Here is a 20914-nt window from a genome sequence, read left to right as displayed (position 1 = left end):
TGCAATAGTGGCTTCATGTTGGGATGATGGCCGAGGCAAGGATCAGATCGGTCCCTCTTCTAAGCCCCAGGGAGAGTTCGCGAGAGACCTTGTAATGTGGAGTACAGGAGAACAAGGTTGAATTCAGGGGCTGGAGGAAGAGAATTCAATTCAGTACACAACTATTGCATGCCTACCTTGTGCCCAGCACTGGTAGTAGCTGGGGATACCAAGATGGATGTGCCCTCCACAAGCTGACACTGTGTGTGTTGGCGATGGGGAGGGGCAGCTCACAGAAGGGGAAAGAAAATAAAGCTAATTCAAGGACAATTAATGGGACACAGGAGGGGTCCTGGGTCTCACTTAGTTCTGCTTTTCCATTTAGTTTCAGAAGAATCGACGAGACCAGGATGCCACCAAATACAAGCTCATGGAGATCGCCAATTACGCTGATAAGGTGAGACCAGGTGTGTACTTTGTGGGACAGATGCCAGCACCTCAGAGGAGCCGCAGGAAAGGAGATCATGTGGCATCTGAGCTGCCTTTTGGATTGGCTGCTCCAGCCAGTTTCTGAGGGAATAGCAATGCCACAGAGGCTCAGGGTGGTCATGACCAAGCTCAACTATGTGACCTTTGCCAAGTAACTCATCTTCTTTGAGTTGCAGTTTTGTTTTTAATTTGCAAAATGGAGGGGTTGGCCTAATCAATGGCTTTCAATTTATTTTGTTTTTCTGGTGAAATCCTTTTTTTTAAAAATGAAATCTTATGTCAATATCTATGTAGTTTAAACCCTGACATTTGTCTCTATTTCTTTTTGTAATGTAAGTGTCTGACTTAAGTTTCGATTGCCCAAACCTCCATTTCAAAGGGGCGTCTACTTCAAAGCAGATATCTCAATAAACACTTGGCCACCAGTAAGACTTGATAAAGAGCCTGGTCATCTTCTCCCACTGAGGCGTCTTTGTTGTAGAGATCCTGGTTGATAACAATATCTGACCATTTGGGCTACCTGATATTTTTCTCTTCCCGGGCTTTTAATTCCCTCTCTGTGTTTTAAATTTGCCAATAAAGAGTGAGCCCTCAAAACTCTAAGCCCTCACCCTTGACCCCAGTAAAAGCAGAACCCCAGGCCGTGTATTCTCTCTCTTTCCCTGTCTCTCTCCCTGCAGCCTCGCTGTGTGGCCCCAGGTATCCTTTATAATTTACAGGTCTTGTAAGTAACAAATCTGTATCTTTTCCAGTTTCCTGATGGTTGTTGCTGAAGAGCGTCTTACAATCATAAGAACCACAAGGGCTGGTCCAGCTATACCATTGGTTATTAATAGGCTGAGACCAGTACAAAACAGTCTAAAAAAAAAAGTCAGGTGCAAACAGACTGCTCTAAACTGAGGCAGGGGTAAGGACTCAGAGCACTGTCCTCTGACCCCTTACCCTCATCCCTGCAGTAGCCCCTGGGGAACATAGGACATAGAGGAGCCCAGTTGAAAACAGCTTTAAGGTTCTTTAAGCTTCTTTCCAGGTAGAAAGCCCAGGAATTCTGTGACTTAGGAGAGAATTGAGTTAGATCAGCATGGGAAAGGTACAGAGCCTTAAAAGTTGAGGAGTGGGTTGTTTTGGGCCAATATGTCTATAGTCTCCATCTGTAAAACTTTAAAAAAATTATTTGTCTCAGAATGACCATGCAAATGTTTAACTTTCCTAGGTTAGGCTTTTTAAACATGCTCTTAGGAAATACCCAAATTCTTGAATTTTACTAGAATAGGCTATCTGGGACTTGGAAATATTTTATTTATATGAAGGAGGGTATTTGTTATAGTGCAAAATGCAGTAGAATGGGTAACCTAGAATGACAGCAGCCTCTTGGTAGGCTAGTAGTGAATAGTTTCAAAAAGTGGATTTTAATATGTTTGAGGTCACAGGTCTCTTTGAGAATCTGATAACATTTATTACATGATTTCAAGGCACTCACAGAACTTCTGAAGCTTTAACTCTAGGCCTGCTAGGGAATCAGGAATCCCAGGTCAAAGGGGAAATTATTTTTACCTAAACACTAGAGGATAAAGAAGAGAACTTGAATGTTTTTTAGGGATTTACAAGCATATTTGGTAGCGTTTGGAAATCATCAAATGAGAGTCTATGCCAGATGTTTTCGTTCTGCCCTAGATGGCTCTGGAAATGCTGGTCGGTGGTCAGTGACAGGTGAAAGTCAAACACGGGCATTTCCTGAAGGAAGGACTCCAGGGACACAGTTCAGTCCTCTCTCTCTCTCTAGCTCTTAACTCAATCAACAACAACATCTAAATGAGCCAAAACCCAAACACTAAACATCTGGGAAAACAAGAAAAGCTTGTTCCCCTGGGGGGTATGCAGGAGGCAGCCGCGTTATCACCCAGGTGACATCTATTGTTCTGGAGACCCAGCAGGTGGGAGACTTGGCTGGGTCTCCCCTTTGTGACCTCTCCAGCTGGTCTGGGTGATAGGACCAAGAATGCTGACGGAAAGTGGAAGGAGGAGAAAGGCATGAGCAAACCCCAGTCTGTACGTGGAGCCCCAGCCTTGCTAGCTGGTCCATTCTGTGAAGCATTCTTGGTTCTCTGCTGAGCAGCTGATGGCCTTCACTCCTGGTGGGGGCGAGGGAAGACTCACCCCCTTCTCTGAGGCTTGCTGACCCGGCTACTTGAACTGAACCAATGTTGAACTAAACCTGGAATGAACTGCACTGATTTGCTGAATCATGAACCCAATCCAAATTGTTTTTTCTTAAGCATTAAAAAAGCCAAGTTTGTCTTTAAAAAGCTCCCTAGTGAAGCAAGTTCAAATTGGAATTCAAACCCTTTGTTTCTGTGATGATTGACCTGGCACAAAATAGAAAAATCAAAATTTCCATTGAGATCAACTGAGATTCTGGAGCCCATCTTATATCCCAATTTCTCAGGGGCAAGTGGATTGACGATATATAATAACGCCTGCACTTAAGCCGTGTAGGGTCATAAGTAGGCTCTGAGGTTTGATAATCTCAGCTTTAGTCTGGCTCCACCATGGTTATGCTGAAACTTTGGGCAATGTATTCAACTTCTCTAAGCCTCAGTACTTAGTACATAGAAAGTACTTGATAAACATTGGTGCTATGATTGTTATTTTTATCTGGGCAATACCTGCAAATTTTAGATTAAATGGTATCTTACGTGACCTAAGTTTACATGTGACTTTTTTATAAGTCACTGTCTCAGTAGTGTCTAGGATGTGCCAAAGAATTCCTTGTACTTATGCCTTCCAGTTCGTCTACTCTTCCTGCTTATATATGGATGAGATGAACGATACTGTATCATAAAGGTTAGATGTAGTTCTAGCCTCAAGAAGCCTGAGAGTCAGGTCTCATTTATAGAATTTCCAGATCTTTGGGTCGGGCAAAACCTTGGAGATTATCTGGGACCCTTGCAGCCTGTCTCTAGTATCCTTGATGAAACCTAAACACCTCCAGTGATGGGGAAGGAATCTTGAGAGTAAGCATATCTATCTACTTACATATTATTTATTTCCATTTACTTCCAAAATGAGGGCAAGACATCTGACAATAAAATATCCAAATATAATTTGGTATGTCCATACGATGGAATACTATTTAGCAATAAAAAGTAATGACAAACTGATACAGGCTACAGGATGGATGAATCTCAAAGACATGCTAAGTGAAAGAAGCCAGATACAAAAGACTACATATTGTATAATTCCATTTATAGAGTATGTCCAAACAAGACAATCTATAGAGACAGAAAGTAGATTAGTGTGCCTAGGTGTGGGGGTAAAAACGGGAAATGATTGTAAATGCACATGAGAGATCTTATTGGTGTGATGAAAATATTCTAAAATTGGATGATGGGGATCACTTTACAACTTGGCAAATTTACTAAAAAATATTGAGCTATACATTTAAAATGGGTGGATTTTGTGGTATATAAATTATACTTCGATAATTTTTTTTTTTAAATCCATACATAAGAGGACTTTTTAGATATGTGCAAAAAAGATAAGGGCCAATTGGGAGGATAATTGTACCAGACAACCGGGCCGAGAGTGCTTATTAGAGCTCTGAGCTTACTTACGACCAGCTTTGTTTGAAAGCTTTTTCCTATTTTAAAATGAAATGTGTCCTCCTGTCTGTTTTACCTGTTGATTGAGCCTCACTTCAGCACCACCTGGAAGAACGCTGATCCTTTTTCCACATCACAGCCCTGCACTTATTTGAAAGCAGCTTTATATCCTATCTCAGTCTTCTTTTTTCTAAGCTAAGTCACCCCATCTCTGCCACCAGCATGTTGTACATCTCTAAGGATCTCGTTTCCCCCTCTGAAGAATGCAAATAATGACATCCGTGGCCTCCTCCCTTTGGAGGCACGTGCAGAAGACAAATCTGGGATCTGGGCTCTGAGCGTTTAGTCTGGGGAGGAGTTTATAAATCTCAAGTGGCATCGACAGATGATTCTGTGGCCTTTCTGCGTGTGCTTTCAGTTTTACCGATCCTTGAACATCCGGATTGCCCTTGTGGGCTTGGAAGTGTGGACTCACAGGAATTTGTGTGAAGTTTCAGAGAACCCGTACTCTACCCTCTGGTCATTTCTTAGTTGGAGGCGCAAGCTGCTCACCCAGAAGAAACACGACAATGCACAGTTAATCACGTAAGTAGCCTTCGTCCATGTGTCGCCTCAGCCTTGGCCCTGCATACCGTGCGTGGGCTGTCTGCTCCTTCCTTTCCCTGGTGCTGGGTATTGATTGTACTAGGCCACCCTGACTCTCTGGTCCAGATAATCAAGAATTTTTTTGACATGTGCTCTATACTTAGCCTACGCTGGAAAATACTTAAAAGCCTAAGAGTCATAATAATCCCAAGGAGTGTTTATAATCTAGGTGAGAAAATTAGACTTATACATATTCAGTTGAGCATTGGGAAATGACTGGCTATTGGACATGGGCTGCTTTGACAGCATTTCTTAGGGGCTCATCTTGATCTTGGTGCTTCATCTAGTCCAGAGCTAAACCCCCGAAGCAGACACAGGACGGAGGGTTGTCCTTCATTTCATTCCCAAGGGCTTGTGGCCAAGTGCCCGAGATAGTCAAAGTGACCCACGATGCAGGAACTGTGTGTTTGGTGGGAGGGAGACGCTGAGGGGGTGGGGTGAGGATTATGTTGGAGTTTCTTCAATCTCAGTGAGAAAAGAACAAACACTCATGGGAGTCGTGGGGGCAGGTGACAGTCTTCCAGGGATAATTATCTGGTATGTACTAGTGTTATCTTCCAAAGGTATTTTGAAGCAGTTACACCAAAAAGCCATACATAATAAAACCAATTTTTATTCTGTTGCCTAAATATCTCTCTTAATCAACCATCATTTAAACCATTGTTTTCTCTTTAAAAGCGACTGAGGAAATAGCTGTACCAAAACCCTGGGCAACAAGTGCTTACTTCGTGACTGTACATTCACCTAGGAAGAGTTTTTGTTTACCGGGGCTTTGGCCTGCATCTTGGAAGCCTGGCATCCCGCTTTGTGCAAGATCTTGAATCTAGGTTTCCAGTCAGACTTCCTCAGAGCCGTTGTCTAAGTTTCTAGCATAGCCAGTAGGGCTTCATGTACATTTGCACAATCTATCGTGTATTCCTTTGCAGATTGTTTCTCTGAAGAAGCGTCTGCTTTGAATTTTTAATAAGCACCACTATGTTTCAGATTCTGTGCTAAGTTCTACTCACCCCAGAATAAATAAGATAGTCCCGGCTCTCAAAGATACCATGACCTAGATAAAAAGACAAGCACGGAGATATAAACATACTACATAATGAATTTCCATGTAGAGCCTTTAAATAAGTTACATGTTGTGGCATCATGAAAACGCTGGTGTTTTAGTCGTTTCCTCACCCCTGCCCTGGATGTATACAACTGAGAGAGGGGAGAATTAAACCGGGGGAATGTTTCTGGCTGTTGGCAGATTAGGATCACAATTGCAAAACAAAGGCAGAAACAACTCATGCTTGCACCCAGCTGCACTTTGTGAGGGTCCTGATGGGACACATCTGTTTCCTTGGCCCCAGAGTGATGTAGGAATGAAACATCAGCACCCTACAGCTGCTGCCCCCAATTCCCCCCACCTCCCTACACATACCCCAGAGCCGGGGATGTGGCATGGGACTCCGGCAGCTGGCGGAAGTAGTCATGATTCACTTCAGCCTCAGAACCTGTGCCACCCTTCCCTCACCGCTCCCTCTGACCTTTTCCTGTGCAGCAGGAATGGGATGCAGCTTCGCAAGCCCTGCCCATTTCCTTCCAGGGAATGGGGCTATGGGCATATTGTGGGAAAGAGTGACCTTTAGCTCTCTCTTTCTGTTTTTCTAGAGCAGTGAGAGAGTAGGTGAGAGGAAGTGAGAGGTGGGGCAACCTGGAAATTATCCAGTTGGCCTATAATACCAGGGCTTCTCCCCTTGGGGATGATCTAGGAATGTCAGTAGGGCCAAGGAACACCGTGATGACCACCTACTCCTGGACACATTGGAACGACCCTCTCAGCCCCTCCTGAGTCACCCTCTCTCCTTCCCTTCTGCAGGGGCATGTCCTTCCATGGCACCACTATCGGCCTGGCCCCCCTCATGGCCATGTGCTCTGTGTATCAGTCTGGAGGAGTCAATATGGTGAGTCTGAGCCGATATATTGATGTTGCAGAAGGCAGAAAACTGCCTCACAAGACAGGAAGTTGTCTTGTCAAAAATAATTTTATATATACATATATAAAATTTATATATATATATATATAAATTTTATATATATATATATATAAAATTTGCAGAGAAAAGAAAAGCTTTGACATCAAGAAGGGTCTAAGAAATGGTGATACCAAGGGGCGAACTATCATTTATTATATTTTATCCCTGATTTTCAAGCTCAGGAGAACCCAGCAGTGATCACGTTAATATGTCACTGGATCTCTCATATATTCCAAACCAGGAGCTAGAGAATAGTAAGATAAATAAAGATGAAAAAAAACTTTTATTCTGGGTTTTATGTTGTTAATGTATATCATTATGAAACAAGAGCCTGTCTCGAAGTCATGGTTAGGATAGGTTACTACCTTCTTTTGAAATGCTCTCTGACTTTGTGACTATTCATTAAATGACTCTTTATCTCTGACCTGTAAAATAGATAGCAAGAGCCTGCTCTTATCTATTTGCCCACCCCTCCCTCTGCCCCGTATTACCAGCAGATGTAGCATAGTGATTAAAAGCGTGGGCTTTTAGCGCAGAGCCTGTGCGCACACTGATTGCGGAATCAATGGAGAGCTGCAAGGCTCGGCCAAAGAAAAGGCAGGGTAGGAGGTGGGGGTAGCTGTCTTCTAGACCCGAACTCTCTCCCTGTGCAGGACCACTCTGAGAATGCCATTGGCGTGGCTGCCACCGTGGCCCATGAGATGGGCCACAACTTCGGCATGAGCCATGATTCTGCGGATTGCTGCTCAGCCAGCGCGGCTGACGGTGGGTGTATCATGGCAGCTGCCACCGGGTGAGTCAAGCAGGAAGGGGAGGACAGGGTGGAGGAGGAGCGTGCAGGATCAGTGCAACCCAGGCGCTCCTCCCAGCTGGCCCCAGGGGGCCTGGAATACCTCTGGTGGGGGCCTCGGAGAGAAATGTGGTTTTGACAACAAAGAAATTGGAAGAGGACCAAGAAAGCAGATTTGTGGAAGGGCTACTAGGTTTCTAGCAGAAGGTTTTGTGCTGGTGGAACCCTAGATTGACTTAACTTCTATCTTAGGGTTTTTAGTGGTAGAATTGGCCTGACCACATGTGTCTTATTCTCTTTATGTGTTTTTGATGAGGACCCATTTTGGTAACAGTCACAATTCTTAGTCTCTCCATTCTAAGGGAGCTTGATGAGTGCTGTTACATCCCAGGCTTGACTGAAAATGCTGATGTGGCTTCCAGAAAAAGGAAGAGGAAAGGGAGCATCCACATACCCACAGTGACCCCGCGGAGACTTTATACGCTGTGTTTACCACAAGGAACAAGGACAAGGCAGCTGCATCTCCCTATAGTTGTGAGGGGTTTTTAAAACAGAGCCTTTGAAAGGGAATTCTGGAATTTAATCAAAGGACTCATTTAGTATCTGGACTCCTTTAGCAGAGAGCAATGGGTTCTTCCAAGACCCGAGTCACTCGTTGGAAGGCATCATGGTTGAAGCTTGTGCTTCTCCCATGCCAAATCATTAATGCCTGCTTATTTCTTAGAGAAATGGTATTTGAGTATCTCTAAGAGAAAATGCAGCTTTCTTGGAGCTCCAGTGGCCAGTGATTTTCCCTCATTTCTCAACTGTGACACACAAGGGATGCTGATGACATACAAGATATAACCCCTTGGGCCATGCTTAAATCCCTCTGAGCTCAAGGTTAAGTCACCCATTTTTCTCCCAATCTAAAAGGGCATATATTTATATAGGTATGGTTGAGAGTTATATTAATTATTACTGCAATTTGTTTTTAAGCTATTCACAAATTTTAGAGGTTTAACTATTATTAGTTGACAAATTCCTTGTGACATACCTGACAACTAAAGGAAACCTTCTAGTGTTTAACTTTTAATTGGTTTAGAGAATTGAGATCAAGATAACTCTTCCTTATAGACGCACCTGCATAGTGGTACTGACCTGCCACCAGGGGATGTGTGACTTCTGATTCTTTTTCCCAATGAGGGGACCCAGGACCTCTTATACCCATGAGATAAAGACCATGCATCATGAGTTGCATTTGGAGCAATGCCTGTATCCTTAGAACAGATATCAGATCACTGGTCCAACAAAGAAATTGAATCCATGATCTCGGTCTTTTTTAACCTGGTTCTCTATCTCAAGAAAATCTCTATCCACTATCAGCTTCAGGAAAAGTTTGGGTTGGCTGGCATTTTATTCAGCTCTAAAGCTCAAGAGACCTATTGTAACACTCATAACCTTTTATTTATTGCAACCCTTTATGCAAAGGTCAAAATTTGCTGCTTCTGATTCTCGAATACTTCCCCCATGCAGAAGGAGGAGGAAAAAAAATTATGTGGTAGTTAATATTTCTTCATTCTTAGAAAGAATTGTAAATGAATGTATTGGTAATGTTCCAGGGGCGGCAGGATGTACGTGCAGGGGACCGTGGGTCTGAGTCCATCCAGGTGGAACCAGCTTAGTGGGCAGCAGGACTGATGGCTGTTTTGGCTGCTTGATGCTCAGATTCCCAACTAACTCCGACCTTATTCTCTCCCAGGCATCCCTTTCCCAGAGTATTTAATGGATGCAACAGAAAGGAGCTGGACAGGTATCTGCAGTCAGGCGGTGGGATGTGTCTCTCCAACATGCCAGACACCAGGACGCTGTATGGAGGCCGGAGATGTGGGAACGGGTACCTGGAAGATGGGGAAGAGTGTGACTGCGGGGAGGAAGAGGTAAGGTGTGGTGGTGATAGCGAGAGAGAAAGAATCCAGAGGTCAAAGAGAATACAATTAAAAAATGTCATAGTCGTAGGCATTCCCCGTATACACATGGCTATCAAAGACCCTGTCACAAATAAGGTGTGGAGAGTAAGCCTTAACCGTGGGCCATTTCTACAGACTCTCACAGTTTGAGGTTGACACTGTTTGTGTCCAAGTCAGGGTAGAGTTCTTGTGAGTGTCTGGCCTAACCAGAAACCATAGTCTTCAGCAGTGGAGTGACAGATGGCCTCCTTGGCCTTGCAGCTGCACTGAATTTATTCTGGAGTCCACACAGCCGGATATATGAACTTGAACCTGGGCCTTATGAAGATGCTTAAAATAACAAGCTCGTGCTGTTTAGCCTGGAGAAGAGATGATCGAAAGGGGAAGTGGAAAGGACTGTCAAGTCCGAAAAGGGCTGCTCGGAGGAAGGAGGAGGACCGTTCGTGTATGAGCTCTTTCGTTTCCTTTGATCTTCAAAATGAACGTGACGGGCATAGAGCATAGCTCTGTCATTTGTAACGGATGTGTGTTGTTCTGCAAAAAGCAGAACTGGGTAGTTTCATCTCTGTTTTTTGAAGGATGAAAATAAGTACGTTAACATCTGAAAACAATTTGGGGGAAAATACACGAGTCTCAGTTAACTAAGGCGGTGAGATGGAGATTTGTGGGGAAAGACTGATTTTATAACTTTCTCTACAGTTTGATTTTATTTTTTAATGCCAGCCTGTAACTTTCATAATACAATAAGACCTAGTTAAAGGCTCTGCCACCCCCACCACCATGAGTTCAGAGCGATCAGCCCAGACACTTCAGAAAGAAGGGTGTCGTATTATCATGGTGGGCCCAGTGGGTTTGGCGAGTGGCTCATGAGTGGGCTCAGCCAGTTGGCTTATATTCGGAGCAGCTGCTTATTCTACAACTATTTACTGAGTGGGGCAGGGGGTACTATGTTGGGCGCTACGGATAGGCGAGATATAGCAAAAATAGATGTGGTCCCTGTCCTCGTGGGGTGTATAGTATAGTGGGGGAAACGCACAATGACCAAATAGTTGCAAAAGTGAATACAATCCATGGTAAATGCTAGGAGGGCCAATGGCAAGATGCCGTGGGTATAGATAGTATGAGGGGAGCTACGTATCTGCGTGAGAGTGTGACCTCTGACCCCATATCCGAAGGCTAAGTTAGGAGTTAGTGAGGAGCCCAAGGAGAAAAAGGCACATTTCAGTTAGAGGAGGAACCGTGCCTTGAGGTGGGAAGAGACTTGGTATGTTCGAAGGGAAGGAACACAGTTCTGCCTGGAGCCCATGATGGTGAGAGATTAATGCAAGGAAAGTGTCCTCATTCCTCCTCTTAGGAAAGACAGGTAGATGAGTATCTATGGTCAAGTGGCGGCTTGCGTCTCTCCAGCTTGCGGCACGCCAGCCCTGGACAGTTAACGGCGATGATACGGTTAATAAGCAGGGGCTGGACCCCAGGTAGACATGGCCTGAATTCAGCTCCGGCACTTACCAGGCGTGTGCCTAGACCAACCACGGGACTTGTCTGAGCCGCAGTTTCCCCACCTGTGAAACGGGAATCATCTCGCCTCACAGGCTGTGATGTTCCTATACATGGAGCCCCACTCATTGTCAAGAAATGTTTGTTGTGGGTAGGCCTGTGACTATGGTTGGAGTGTGATGAGGACACTCAGAGGCACTGGCCGTCTCTTCATACTTTTAAATTTCATGCCGTATGTCAGCAACTCAGAACCCGTAGGGCAGGAAGGGAGTGAGGAGAGCATGGAACCTCTAGAGACCTTCTGTCCTAGAAGGTCTGTGTCACTGAGGGTTGAGGAAGAGCAGCAGAGGGCAAGAGAAGTCTGAGGAAGCCAGCGCCCGGAGCTGACGTAAACTGTGTCCAGGTTCTCGAAGCATGCCCTTGCTCCCGATGGCTGCTTTTTAAGGGGATAGTAAGGCCTGGGAGTGTGGGGCCACGGAGGGCAGCATAGGAGACAGTCTTCGGATGTTCTATCGGGGATGAAAGAAACAAGTCACAGAATTTCCATATAGGACTGTACTGAAAATCATATTTTGGGAGAATACATGATTACAAGAAGTGTACCTATTATACTAAGTTAAAAAGCAGCGTGGATATTTTAATTTTGTAAAATAAGTTTATGTTTATGTATATGTATACAAAAATGTCTGGAAAAATAACCACACTCAAAATGTAGTTATGTCTGAGTTGTGATGTTACTGACGAGTGTGTGTGTGTGTGTGTGTGTGTGTGTGTGTGTGTGTGTGTGTGTATGTATATGTATGCTTTTTCTCACAAATAAATACACTTTACCATAGTGATTAACCTATAAAACGTTTTTTTTGATAAAGGCTTCGTAGGGAGCTTGGGTTCCAGGGGCCTGTGGAGAAGGGATGGGGAGATGCGGGAGGAGGACGAAGACTCTCCCCCACCCAGGCCGCTGTGTCCCCGCCCTGCTGCCCTGGCGCCTCACACTGCTCCCCCTGCCTCCCCAGGAATGTAATAACCCCTGCTGCAATGCCTCCAACTGCACCCTGAGAGCGGGGGCGGAGTGTGCCCATGGCTCCTGCTGTCACCGCTGTAAGGTAAGTGGCCCTTGCCCCCAGCCCAGGGCTCTGCTGTAGGGGTGATGGCCAGGACGCAGCCTCCATGTCAGGGAAGAGATGGCGTCAAAGTTTTAGAAACCCCTATACTGGTCCCCACTGAGTTCAAATCATCCCAGAGGGTTGTGGCTCCTGGATATGAGAGCATTGTTTTAAAAAAGAAGTGTCCAGAGAGAGTAAGCTTGATTTTATTTGGAGCTCTTAATAATAATCAATATAATTTTGATTAATTTTAATAGAGCCCTTATTTGATGCCAGACACTGCACAGATAGTTTGATATATGTTATCTCATTCAGTCTTCACAAAAGCTCCATGAGATGTGTATTATTATCTTCAATTCGAGATGAGGGAACTGGGGCTCTGAGGGGATAAGCAGCTTATCTGGGAGCACACAGCCGGGAAGAAGCAGAACCCGGTGTCCTCGACTCTGGAGCCCACATTTTTCATATCGATGTGGAAGGTATTACTACTCATATCACTACAGGTCTTCAATCTCTTATCTACAATTCTAAAATTCAGAAAGTTCTAAGAACTGAAAAAAAAGTTTTAACTCCTTTGGTGTATAATTTTACCTGAATTGATATGAAAGTAATTATAGCCTTTAAAAAAAAAAATCACACTTGTGACTATTTATACTTCACCGCAGAAATATTGTTTGATTATAATGCGTAATAGCAGGCCTTGCTGGGGGGTTATGTAATACACATGTGTAATGTCTATCTTTATACATACATATGTACATGCATATGTAATGTCTGCTTCCTAAGATCTGAAAAGTCTGAAGCCCACCTGGCCCCCAGGTTTTGGGTGGGAATTGTGGGCCTGTGCCTCCACCTGCCGCTTGCTGAGTGCTTCTTTTATGCCAGATACTGTTCAGGTGTTTGATTTGGAATCACTCCTTCTAGCAACCCCATGAGAGGGTTATTATCCCAATCGACTCTGCAGGAGCACAGAGAGGTTAAGTAGCTGCCCCGGTGCCTCTGCTGATGAAGGAGTTGAGATTCAAACCCGGGCAGGCTGGCTCCAGGCTCGGTCCTCTTGCCCTCCATCCTGCTCCCGATGGAGACATGTGTCCCGCAGCTTCCCCCTCCGCACCTGGCCGTGCCCTCTCCGCGCACCGCTCGCTCCCCCTCCGCACACGGCCCATGCCCACTCTCACAGCTCAGATGACGTGCTTTCAGCAAGCTGCACAACTGGCCCCTTCTTGCCCTTCCTCCTGGGAGGGCCCTGCGGATGGTGTGGAGTCGCCGGGGAGCGGGGAGGGCGCTGTTCTCAGGGTCAGCTCTCCCTGTTTGGCCCAAGGGAACTGGCATGCTCTCTGGTGACAGGGCAGACCAGCATCTCTCCAGGGAGGCTGTGCTGGACCAAGTCCTTTGAGTGTCAGACCAAGGCCTGAGAGTAAACATGGAGAGCGCCTATCTTGTTCTGTCCCCAAATTTCAGTTTGAGTCTCAGGAAGGATTCCCTGGAGGGAAGTGTGTGGGAAAGGACGAAGCTTGGAGTCTGACTGAGACTTCAGCTCAAGCTGTATGATTTGGGGCAGCCTGTTAACCATCTGGGCCTGGGTTCTTTATCTGTAAAATGGGAAGGGTATTAATAACACCCAGAGACGCTTGAGGACCCAAGTGGAAACTCAATTTTACCGTTTGTCCGAGGCGTGCTACTGACCAGGTCGTTTTATCTGCAGAGTGAGGCAAATAGCAATATCTGTCTCATGGATATTGTAAGGTTCACGTGAGATAAGAAAGTGTAACACACTTAGCCTGGTGCTTGGCTCAAGAATGGAGGTGTATTATTGCTAAAGGGAGTTGCAAAGTCAAAGATGTGTGAATACTAGTTACTGTCTGTGTGTGTGTGTGTGTGTGTGTGTGCACATGCACATGTGGCTATACATGTAGATGTATATATATTGTATTGTAATATGTATACATTGCATTGTATTTTGGATGTATATGTGTGAATGGGTCTGTAAGTCTGCATATGTGAATTTATAATGCATGGTGTGTGTGGGTATCTGTGTGTATATATATTAGTGGGCCTGGCTTGTCTGCCACTTACTCACCATGAGACTTTTCATACATCGCTTAACCTCTTCTGCCTCAGGTTTCATCATTCATAAAATAGGGATAATTATATTACATAAAAGTATCATAAAAGCTAAATGAATTAATATCTGTACTGGGCACTTAAGTGGGAGCTCTGTAAAAGTGGCCGTTATTACCGAAGCACTTAGTAAACTGTAAATTGTTGCATACATGTTATTTCTTACCTACTTCTGAAGACTCCAAAGAGGAAGTGAGTTAGCATTAGTGAAAAGACCCAGAAAACGCTTAAGTCATTATTCATATTCGAAGGTTGATGGTGGTTTGAGCTAATGAGATCATGTAAGAAGTGCTCTGAAGTAATGGTGATGGGAACTTCTGTCCCACAAGAGTGATGGTCGTGAGCCCTTTGCTGGCAGGGCTGAGGGTGGGTGGGAGAGTGACTGCTGTTCCCTCTCATTCCTTGGCTCAGCTGCTGGCCCCTGGCACCTTGTGCCGTGAGCAAGCGCGGCAGTGTGACCTCCCAGAGTTCTGCACGGGCAAGTCTCCCCATTGTCCCACCAACTTCTACCAGATGGACGGCACCCCCTGCGAGGGCGGCCAGGCCTACTGCTACAACGGCATGTGCCTCACCTACCAGGAGCAGTGCCAGCAGCTGTGGGGGCCTGGTAAGTGAGCGGGGTGAATGGCCCTCCCCGCCCCACCGCTGCTGAGCCGGCCTTCCCCTGCAGGCACTTGGGTAGCTTAGAATCTTGGTTTCAAAACAGCTTCTTCTGATGCTACGCTGGGGTCCGGGTAGACTGGCAGGGAGAGGCGGTGGCCTGTGTTCTTCCCAGTTCCTCGATGCTTTAAGTTCTCAAAGTGGGTAAATGGATGAGAATAATCCAAAAGCAAAGTGGGCAGAGAGGAGAGACAGAAAAGGAAATGCACATGGCCCTTAGCTATGAGAAGATGTTCACCCTCATCATATTAAATGAAAGCAAATTATAACTACTGTAAGATGGGATTTTCCTTCTATCATATTGCCAAAGATTGAAGAGTTAATATAACAAAATAATAATAATAATAATAATAATAATAATAATAATAATAAAACTACCATAACAAGAGGAATAATAATATAGTTGTGTGGCAAATGTGAGGAAATAGATATGATCCCTATGGAGAGCAATTTGCAGATATGAAAATTTTAAATGCACTCCTCATTGGACCCAACTATTCTACTACTTAGGAATGTATCTTACACTGTATTTGCACGTATGTGAAGATAGATTTACCAGGATATGCATTGCTGCATTGTAAGTTATAGCAATAACAACCTATATATCCTTAAGTAGGGGCTGATTAAATTAATCTTGGCACATCCATACAGTGGAACATGATGCACCTGAATAAAAGAAGGAGGCAGTTCTGTATACACCAAATAAAATCGTCTCCCACCATAAATTATGAGCAACGCAAGATGCAGAATGGTGAATAGAATATGCTGCCATTCTTTATTAGATAGGTTATCTCTAAAAGACACTTAAGAATTCTATCTAGAAGATATATAATTATCTATAGAAGATACATTGTTAATTGTGTATGCTTCTCCAAGGTGTAAGGAAGTAGGAACTGGAATGGCTAGTTGGAGGAATTCCCAAAACATACTTATTTCTTTAAAATTGTGTATGTATATTTCCTATTTTTAAAATCTTGAAATAAGACAAAGGCTTCATTAGAGAGAAGGATTAGTACACAAACCTCCCATAGATATGAAACCTCAATAAGGTATAAAGACCTGACATTAAACCTAGGTCTCGAGAAGGTAGGGGAAGAATGACCTGATAAGGGGGTACAGGAAGGAAAGGCTGATATTCTTTCCCAAAGAACTTTCTTAACCTTGAGATTTTACCAAGGGTCAGCTTTGCCCGTTGGGGGCCTCTGACTTTACTGGAGTTGGCTGGTGTACTGATAAATGTTTCTCGCCCTTCCAGGAGCCCGGCCTGCTCCTGATCTCTGCTTCGAGAAGGTGAATGTGGCAGGGGACACCTTTGGAAACTGTGGGAAGGACATGAATGGGGAGCACAAGAAGTGCAACATGAGGTAATGGCCATAGGGCAGATCCCATGAGATGAGGGCTGACGAAGCAATTTCCGCTTCGTCCTCTTCACTCCCACCTAGCACAGTGGCTTGGCTGGCCCCAGAGCGGAGCCTTTAAATAAATCGGTTGGAGTCAGTCATTTCTTCCAGGGCCATCATTGGATGAGGCCCCATTCAGCCCTAAGGAAGTCAGAGGGAGGGTGTGGATAGCAATTCTTTCTAGAAAGCTGATCAGGTTCCCTTCTGAGACCTTTTTACAGTAAGGCAGGGAATCAGCCTTTTTAGGTCATTCCTTCAAGGTGCTAATTATCCCCTCATCTGAATAGCCCATCATTCATTAACTCATTCATTCATTCATTCTTTTCAACCACCCACCCATCCACCCATCCATTCATCTATCCATCTATCTGTTCACCCATCCACTATCTATTGAGGGTTTATCAATTGCTAGATACTATGCTGAGTACATGGAACTTTTAATTAACAATGCACCGGGATAACGGACATGTGGAGAGAGCCTCCCAACCCAATCTTAGTGGGCGGAGGTGGTTTCCCAAAGAAAGTTATGCCCAAGGTGAGATCTGGAGAAATTATCTAGTTGAACAGGGTGAGGAATGGTGCAGGTACATGGGAGAGTGTCCCAGCCAGAGACATGAGTAGAGAAAAACTAGTGGTCAGAAAAACTGATAACAACTTGATACAAAGTATAATGCTGGGAGAAATGGAGAAGGGGCTGCTGAAAAATGAACCTGGATAGTTAAGCACAGACTAGATCCCGAAAAGCTTTGAATTCACGGCTAGGGGAGTTTAGATTTTGGCTTGAGAGCAGTATGGAAATTAGATTCCAATGGAGCAAAACAGGAGGCAGGGAGATGTTTCCTGGTGTCCCGGTAAGCAAGGATGGTGATGTGAATTAGGGTAGATAGATAGAAAGGAGATTGACAGGCCTTGAAAACTGCTTGAACCCAGGAGTGAGGGAGAGTGGGCGTGGGGATGACACCAGGCTTCTGGCCGGAGCATCTGAGTGCATGGGAGTAGTGAGCTCATGGGGCAGGTTGCTCTGTTCAGGCCGTTGTCCTTGCAGTGGAGAGGACATCCCGAGGCCAGCTTAGATCTGCTTGGGGACAAGGATCCTGTTTTCTTTTCTTGGTCTCTGTCCACGTAGGGTCTCTCCAGGCAGGTCCCTAGAGTATACTCCTTGCCCCCATGTCCCTCTCCCACCTAAGCCTGCTGTCCTTGTCACAAAAGACCGAAGCTCTCCCCTGCCTCTCGCTTCACCCCTCCCTCCCTCTCTCTCGGGCCCAGAGATGCCAAGTGTGGGAAGATCCAGTGTCAGAGTTCCGAGGCCCGGCCCCTGGAATCCAACGCGGTGCCTATCGACACCACCATCATCGTGAATGGGAGGCAGATCCGGTGTCGGGGCACCCACGTCTACCGAGGTCCCGAGGAGGAGGGTGACATGTTAGACCCAGGCCTGGTGATGACCGGGACCAAGTGTGGCTACAACCATGTGAGTTCCTTCCCCCAGCCTCACTCGGGCTGGGCCGCAAGGGACAGTGATTGAGAGGGAGGATGCCTGGGCTCAAATTCCAGCTTGCCCAACCTCTCCGCCTCAGTGACTTCTTTTATGAAGCCTGATAGTAAGGGAAGACCGCGCCCCACCCCCGCTTAGAATCGTTATAAGGACTAAGTGAGATAACCCGTTATCCATTTAGGTGGCTGGCTATGAACACCTATGTCCTTATCATTAATTATTACGTGAATTAAGACACGGACGAGACTAGGAGTTGGGGAAAATAATAGCATGTATCTCAGAGTTAACTGTGAAAATGAAACTATAAAAAGCATATTAAGTACTTGGTATAGTACCTGGCACAGAATACACTGCTGTCACTATCATTATTTTTAAGTATAATATTAAAAATTAGTTCATATTAATATATAATTAAGTAACTAACATCTAACCAACATATAGTAATACAGAATATAATAACATTTATTATTTATTAAATACAATGTTTTAACAATTAATATTTGTCATTTTCCCCCAGTTACAAAAGTAATAGCAAAATTTCATTAACTACTGTCTTGTCCTTGGCTTTTTATGCCGTTTTCAGTTTTCCACTGTAATAAATAACCTGGTGGGCTACCTTTTTTGAGTCTCATGTGTTCTAGGAAACAGTCTCACAATCGCAACCGTTGTGCTCACAATTCGGTTTCCTCCTCACTACAGATTTGCTTTGAGGGGCAGTGCAGAAACACCTCCTTCTTTCAGACGGAAGGCTGCGGGAAGAAATGCAATGGCCACGGGGTACGTGTCCCTGGGGTCTGGGGCTCCTCCAGGGGAGTGTCCAGGGGCAGGTCCTGTGGGAGGCTGGAGCTCTCCAGGGTGCTGACACCTCTGCCCTGCCCCCGCTCCAGGTCTGCAACAACAACCAGAACTGCCACTGCTTCCCGGGCTGGGCCCCACCCTTCTGCAGCACGCCTGGCCAGGGGGGCAGCATCGACAGTGGGCCCATGCCCCCCGAGAGTGAGTGCCCGGCCTGCTCGAGGCCTCTGCTCACCTTTGTGAGGACGGGTGGGCGCTTTGGGGCAGGTGGCATGTTGCAGAGAGATAATGAGTCAGCTGCATCATCCTGATTTTGTAGACAAGGGAACAAGAAAAAGAAGGGCTGAGTGGGAGGAGCAGCTGGGCCTGGCAGCCTGGCGTGGGGCTCAGCTCAGTTGCTCTTCGTCTGTCCTTTCTACGGAGAAGGATGAAGCTGCTTACACAGAGAGAAGGACGACCAGATTACCGAACAGTCTCGTCCTCTTTGGGAATAGGGGTGGCCAGTCCTTCCCAGCCACTTAAAAATAATTATGAATCTGGGGCACATTCTAGTGGTTCAGATTCCCTTGGGTGAACGAAGCTGGAAATGGAGACCCAGACCCTCAGAAAAATTTAGTTTTTTAGTGGAAATCTGAAGAACTCCAGCCCTTTGGCTTCCATGCTTTTAAAAAAATAGTAGCAAAGGACTTTTTTTTTGAACAAAATCTTTCAAGGAAAGAACCCCAACATATGAAACAGATAAAAGTAGTGTGATCATTGCGTGCGTGTGTATTTGTACATTTAAATTTATAATTCGTGAGAACCTTGAGGCAGTTTTGATGAAACCAACTATGAAATTGTAGATTTTGCGTGAGTTCTAGCCTAAGGTCAGTTAAGTCACCAAGTATTTTGTCTTGATTGCTTAGTGTCCAGGAAAACATGACTCAGGCTGAAAACTAGTCTATAATAATATAAGAGCTGGAACTCCTGGCCTCGAAAGGGACTCTTCAATTAAACAGAAGTGGCTGGAGAAGCTTTTTATGAGGTCTGCGCAAAGCAAGTTGACCTGGATATATAAGCTACTATTAATGGTTTCCCAGTGGTACATAATGTATGCTTTTTATTACAATTTTTAAGTTAAAATAAGTGATACACCTGAAATGCAAATTGGTTATCTAAAGAAGAATCAGGAATACATTGTTTGAAATTCACTGCTATAGCCCAAACAGCTTCTGATCTGTCACCGGGGTTCTCTCTCTGGAAGGTGCTGGCCCTGTGATAGCTGGCGTGTTCTCGACCATCTTCGTGCTGGCGGTCCTCATGCTGATGTGCTACTACTGTAAACAGAACAACAAACTGGGCCAATTCAAGCCCTTAGCCCTCCCCACCAAGCTGAGGCAACAATTCAGGTATGATGGGGTGCCATGAAGGACTTGGGGTCCACTTAGGGATCATAAAGCTTTCTATAAGCAGTGCCTGGTGGAAACAGTGGTAATGGTGGGTCTGATTCAGAGACGGCCAGTGCTAGGCACATGGCCCGTCTCCCCTCTGCACACTCCACGGCCCGGGCAGACATTACTGGTTGACTTTACTGTAAGTGTTCTCTACTGAACATGGCCATCACTTCAGAATCCTTCTCAGCAGAATGTCCCCAACCAATTCGAGTCAGAATATGAAAAGAAAACTATTTTCCTTTGTCTAATTGGTTTGCTCCCCATTTTAAAGAGCAGGAAACTAAGGCAACAAAGAAAGAATGACTAGCCCAAGACACTCACAGAGGTGGCTAGACGTCAACTCAAGACAAAGACTAAGTTTTTTTAAGCTGTTTATTCCCTTGGATGTTGACGACGTTTAGTCTCTGAGTCCCCTATTAAATTATACTTATTCTGGAGGGAATTTTAAATCCCAGGTCCTTCTGGATTGATGCCTAAAGGGGATTAGTTGATGGCTGGTGACATCCTTGTGTTTCCTTGAGGGAGAAAGGTTTTAAAAGGTTGAAGAGAAGGTGCTAAGGCCACCTCTCTTTCCCTGGGAATTCCCCACGGGCCACACATGTCTCCATACCTAGGAAGCTGGGGTTCAGAGGGGCCAATCCTGCTTCCTTCAGAGCAGACTTAGGGAAGAATTAGCTGCTTACTAGCCATGCATGGGTCAGAGGGAACTCAAGCACTGACCCTCACTGATCATCCCCCCTTTGTCTTCTTTCTCCTTTCTTTGTTATTAGTTGTCCCTTCAGGGTGTCTCAGAACAGTGGAACTGGCCATGCCAACCCAATGTTCAAGTTGCAGACTCCCCAGGGCAAGCGAAAGGTAAGGGCTTTGCACCTTGAACTTTGCTAATTTTCCTATCTCCTCAGGACCCTGCTGGATTTTCCTACGAGCCTCTCTGTGGCCCGTGG

At 45.2% G+C, this 20914-nt stretch overlaps 1 protein-coding gene across 1 annotated transcript in view; it reads left to right on the top strand.

Annotated features, from left to right (window-relative positions):
• Nucleotides 1-20914, top strand: part of ADAM19 (ADAM metallopeptidase domain 19) — a 75203-nt gene that overhangs the window by 46813 nt on the left and 7476 nt on the right. The window contains exons 8-20 of the mRNA XM_039876543.1: nt 365-436; nt 4489-4655; nt 6571-6655; nt 7381-7520; nt 9259-9436; nt 11977-12066; nt 14599-14794; nt 16103-16211; nt 17514-17718; nt 18442-18519; nt 18630-18738; nt 19781-19925; nt 20741-20825. Coding sequence (XP_039732477.1) covers nt 365-436; nt 4489-4655; nt 6571-6655; nt 7381-7520; nt 9259-9436; nt 11977-12066; nt 14599-14794; nt 16103-16211; nt 17514-17718; nt 18442-18519; nt 18630-18738; nt 19781-19925; nt 20741-20825 — 1659 coding nt within the window. The remainder of the gene's footprint in view (nt 1-364; nt 437-4488; nt 4656-6570; nt 6656-7380; nt 7521-9258; nt 9437-11976; nt 12067-14598; nt 14795-16102; nt 16212-17513; nt 17719-18441; nt 18520-18629; nt 18739-19780; nt 19926-20740; nt 20826-20914) is intronic.

The sequence above is a fragment of the Pteropus medius genome, unplaced genomic scaffold, assembly GCF_902729225.1.
Source record: "Pteropus medius unplaced genomic scaffold, Ma_sr-lr_union100, whole genome shotgun sequence".
NCBI lineage: Eukaryota > Metazoa > Chordata > Mammalia > Chiroptera > Pteropodidae > Pteropus > Pteropus medius.
Note: the sequence above shows the minus strand (reverse complement) of the source record. Positions and strands in the feature narration are given on the sequence as shown.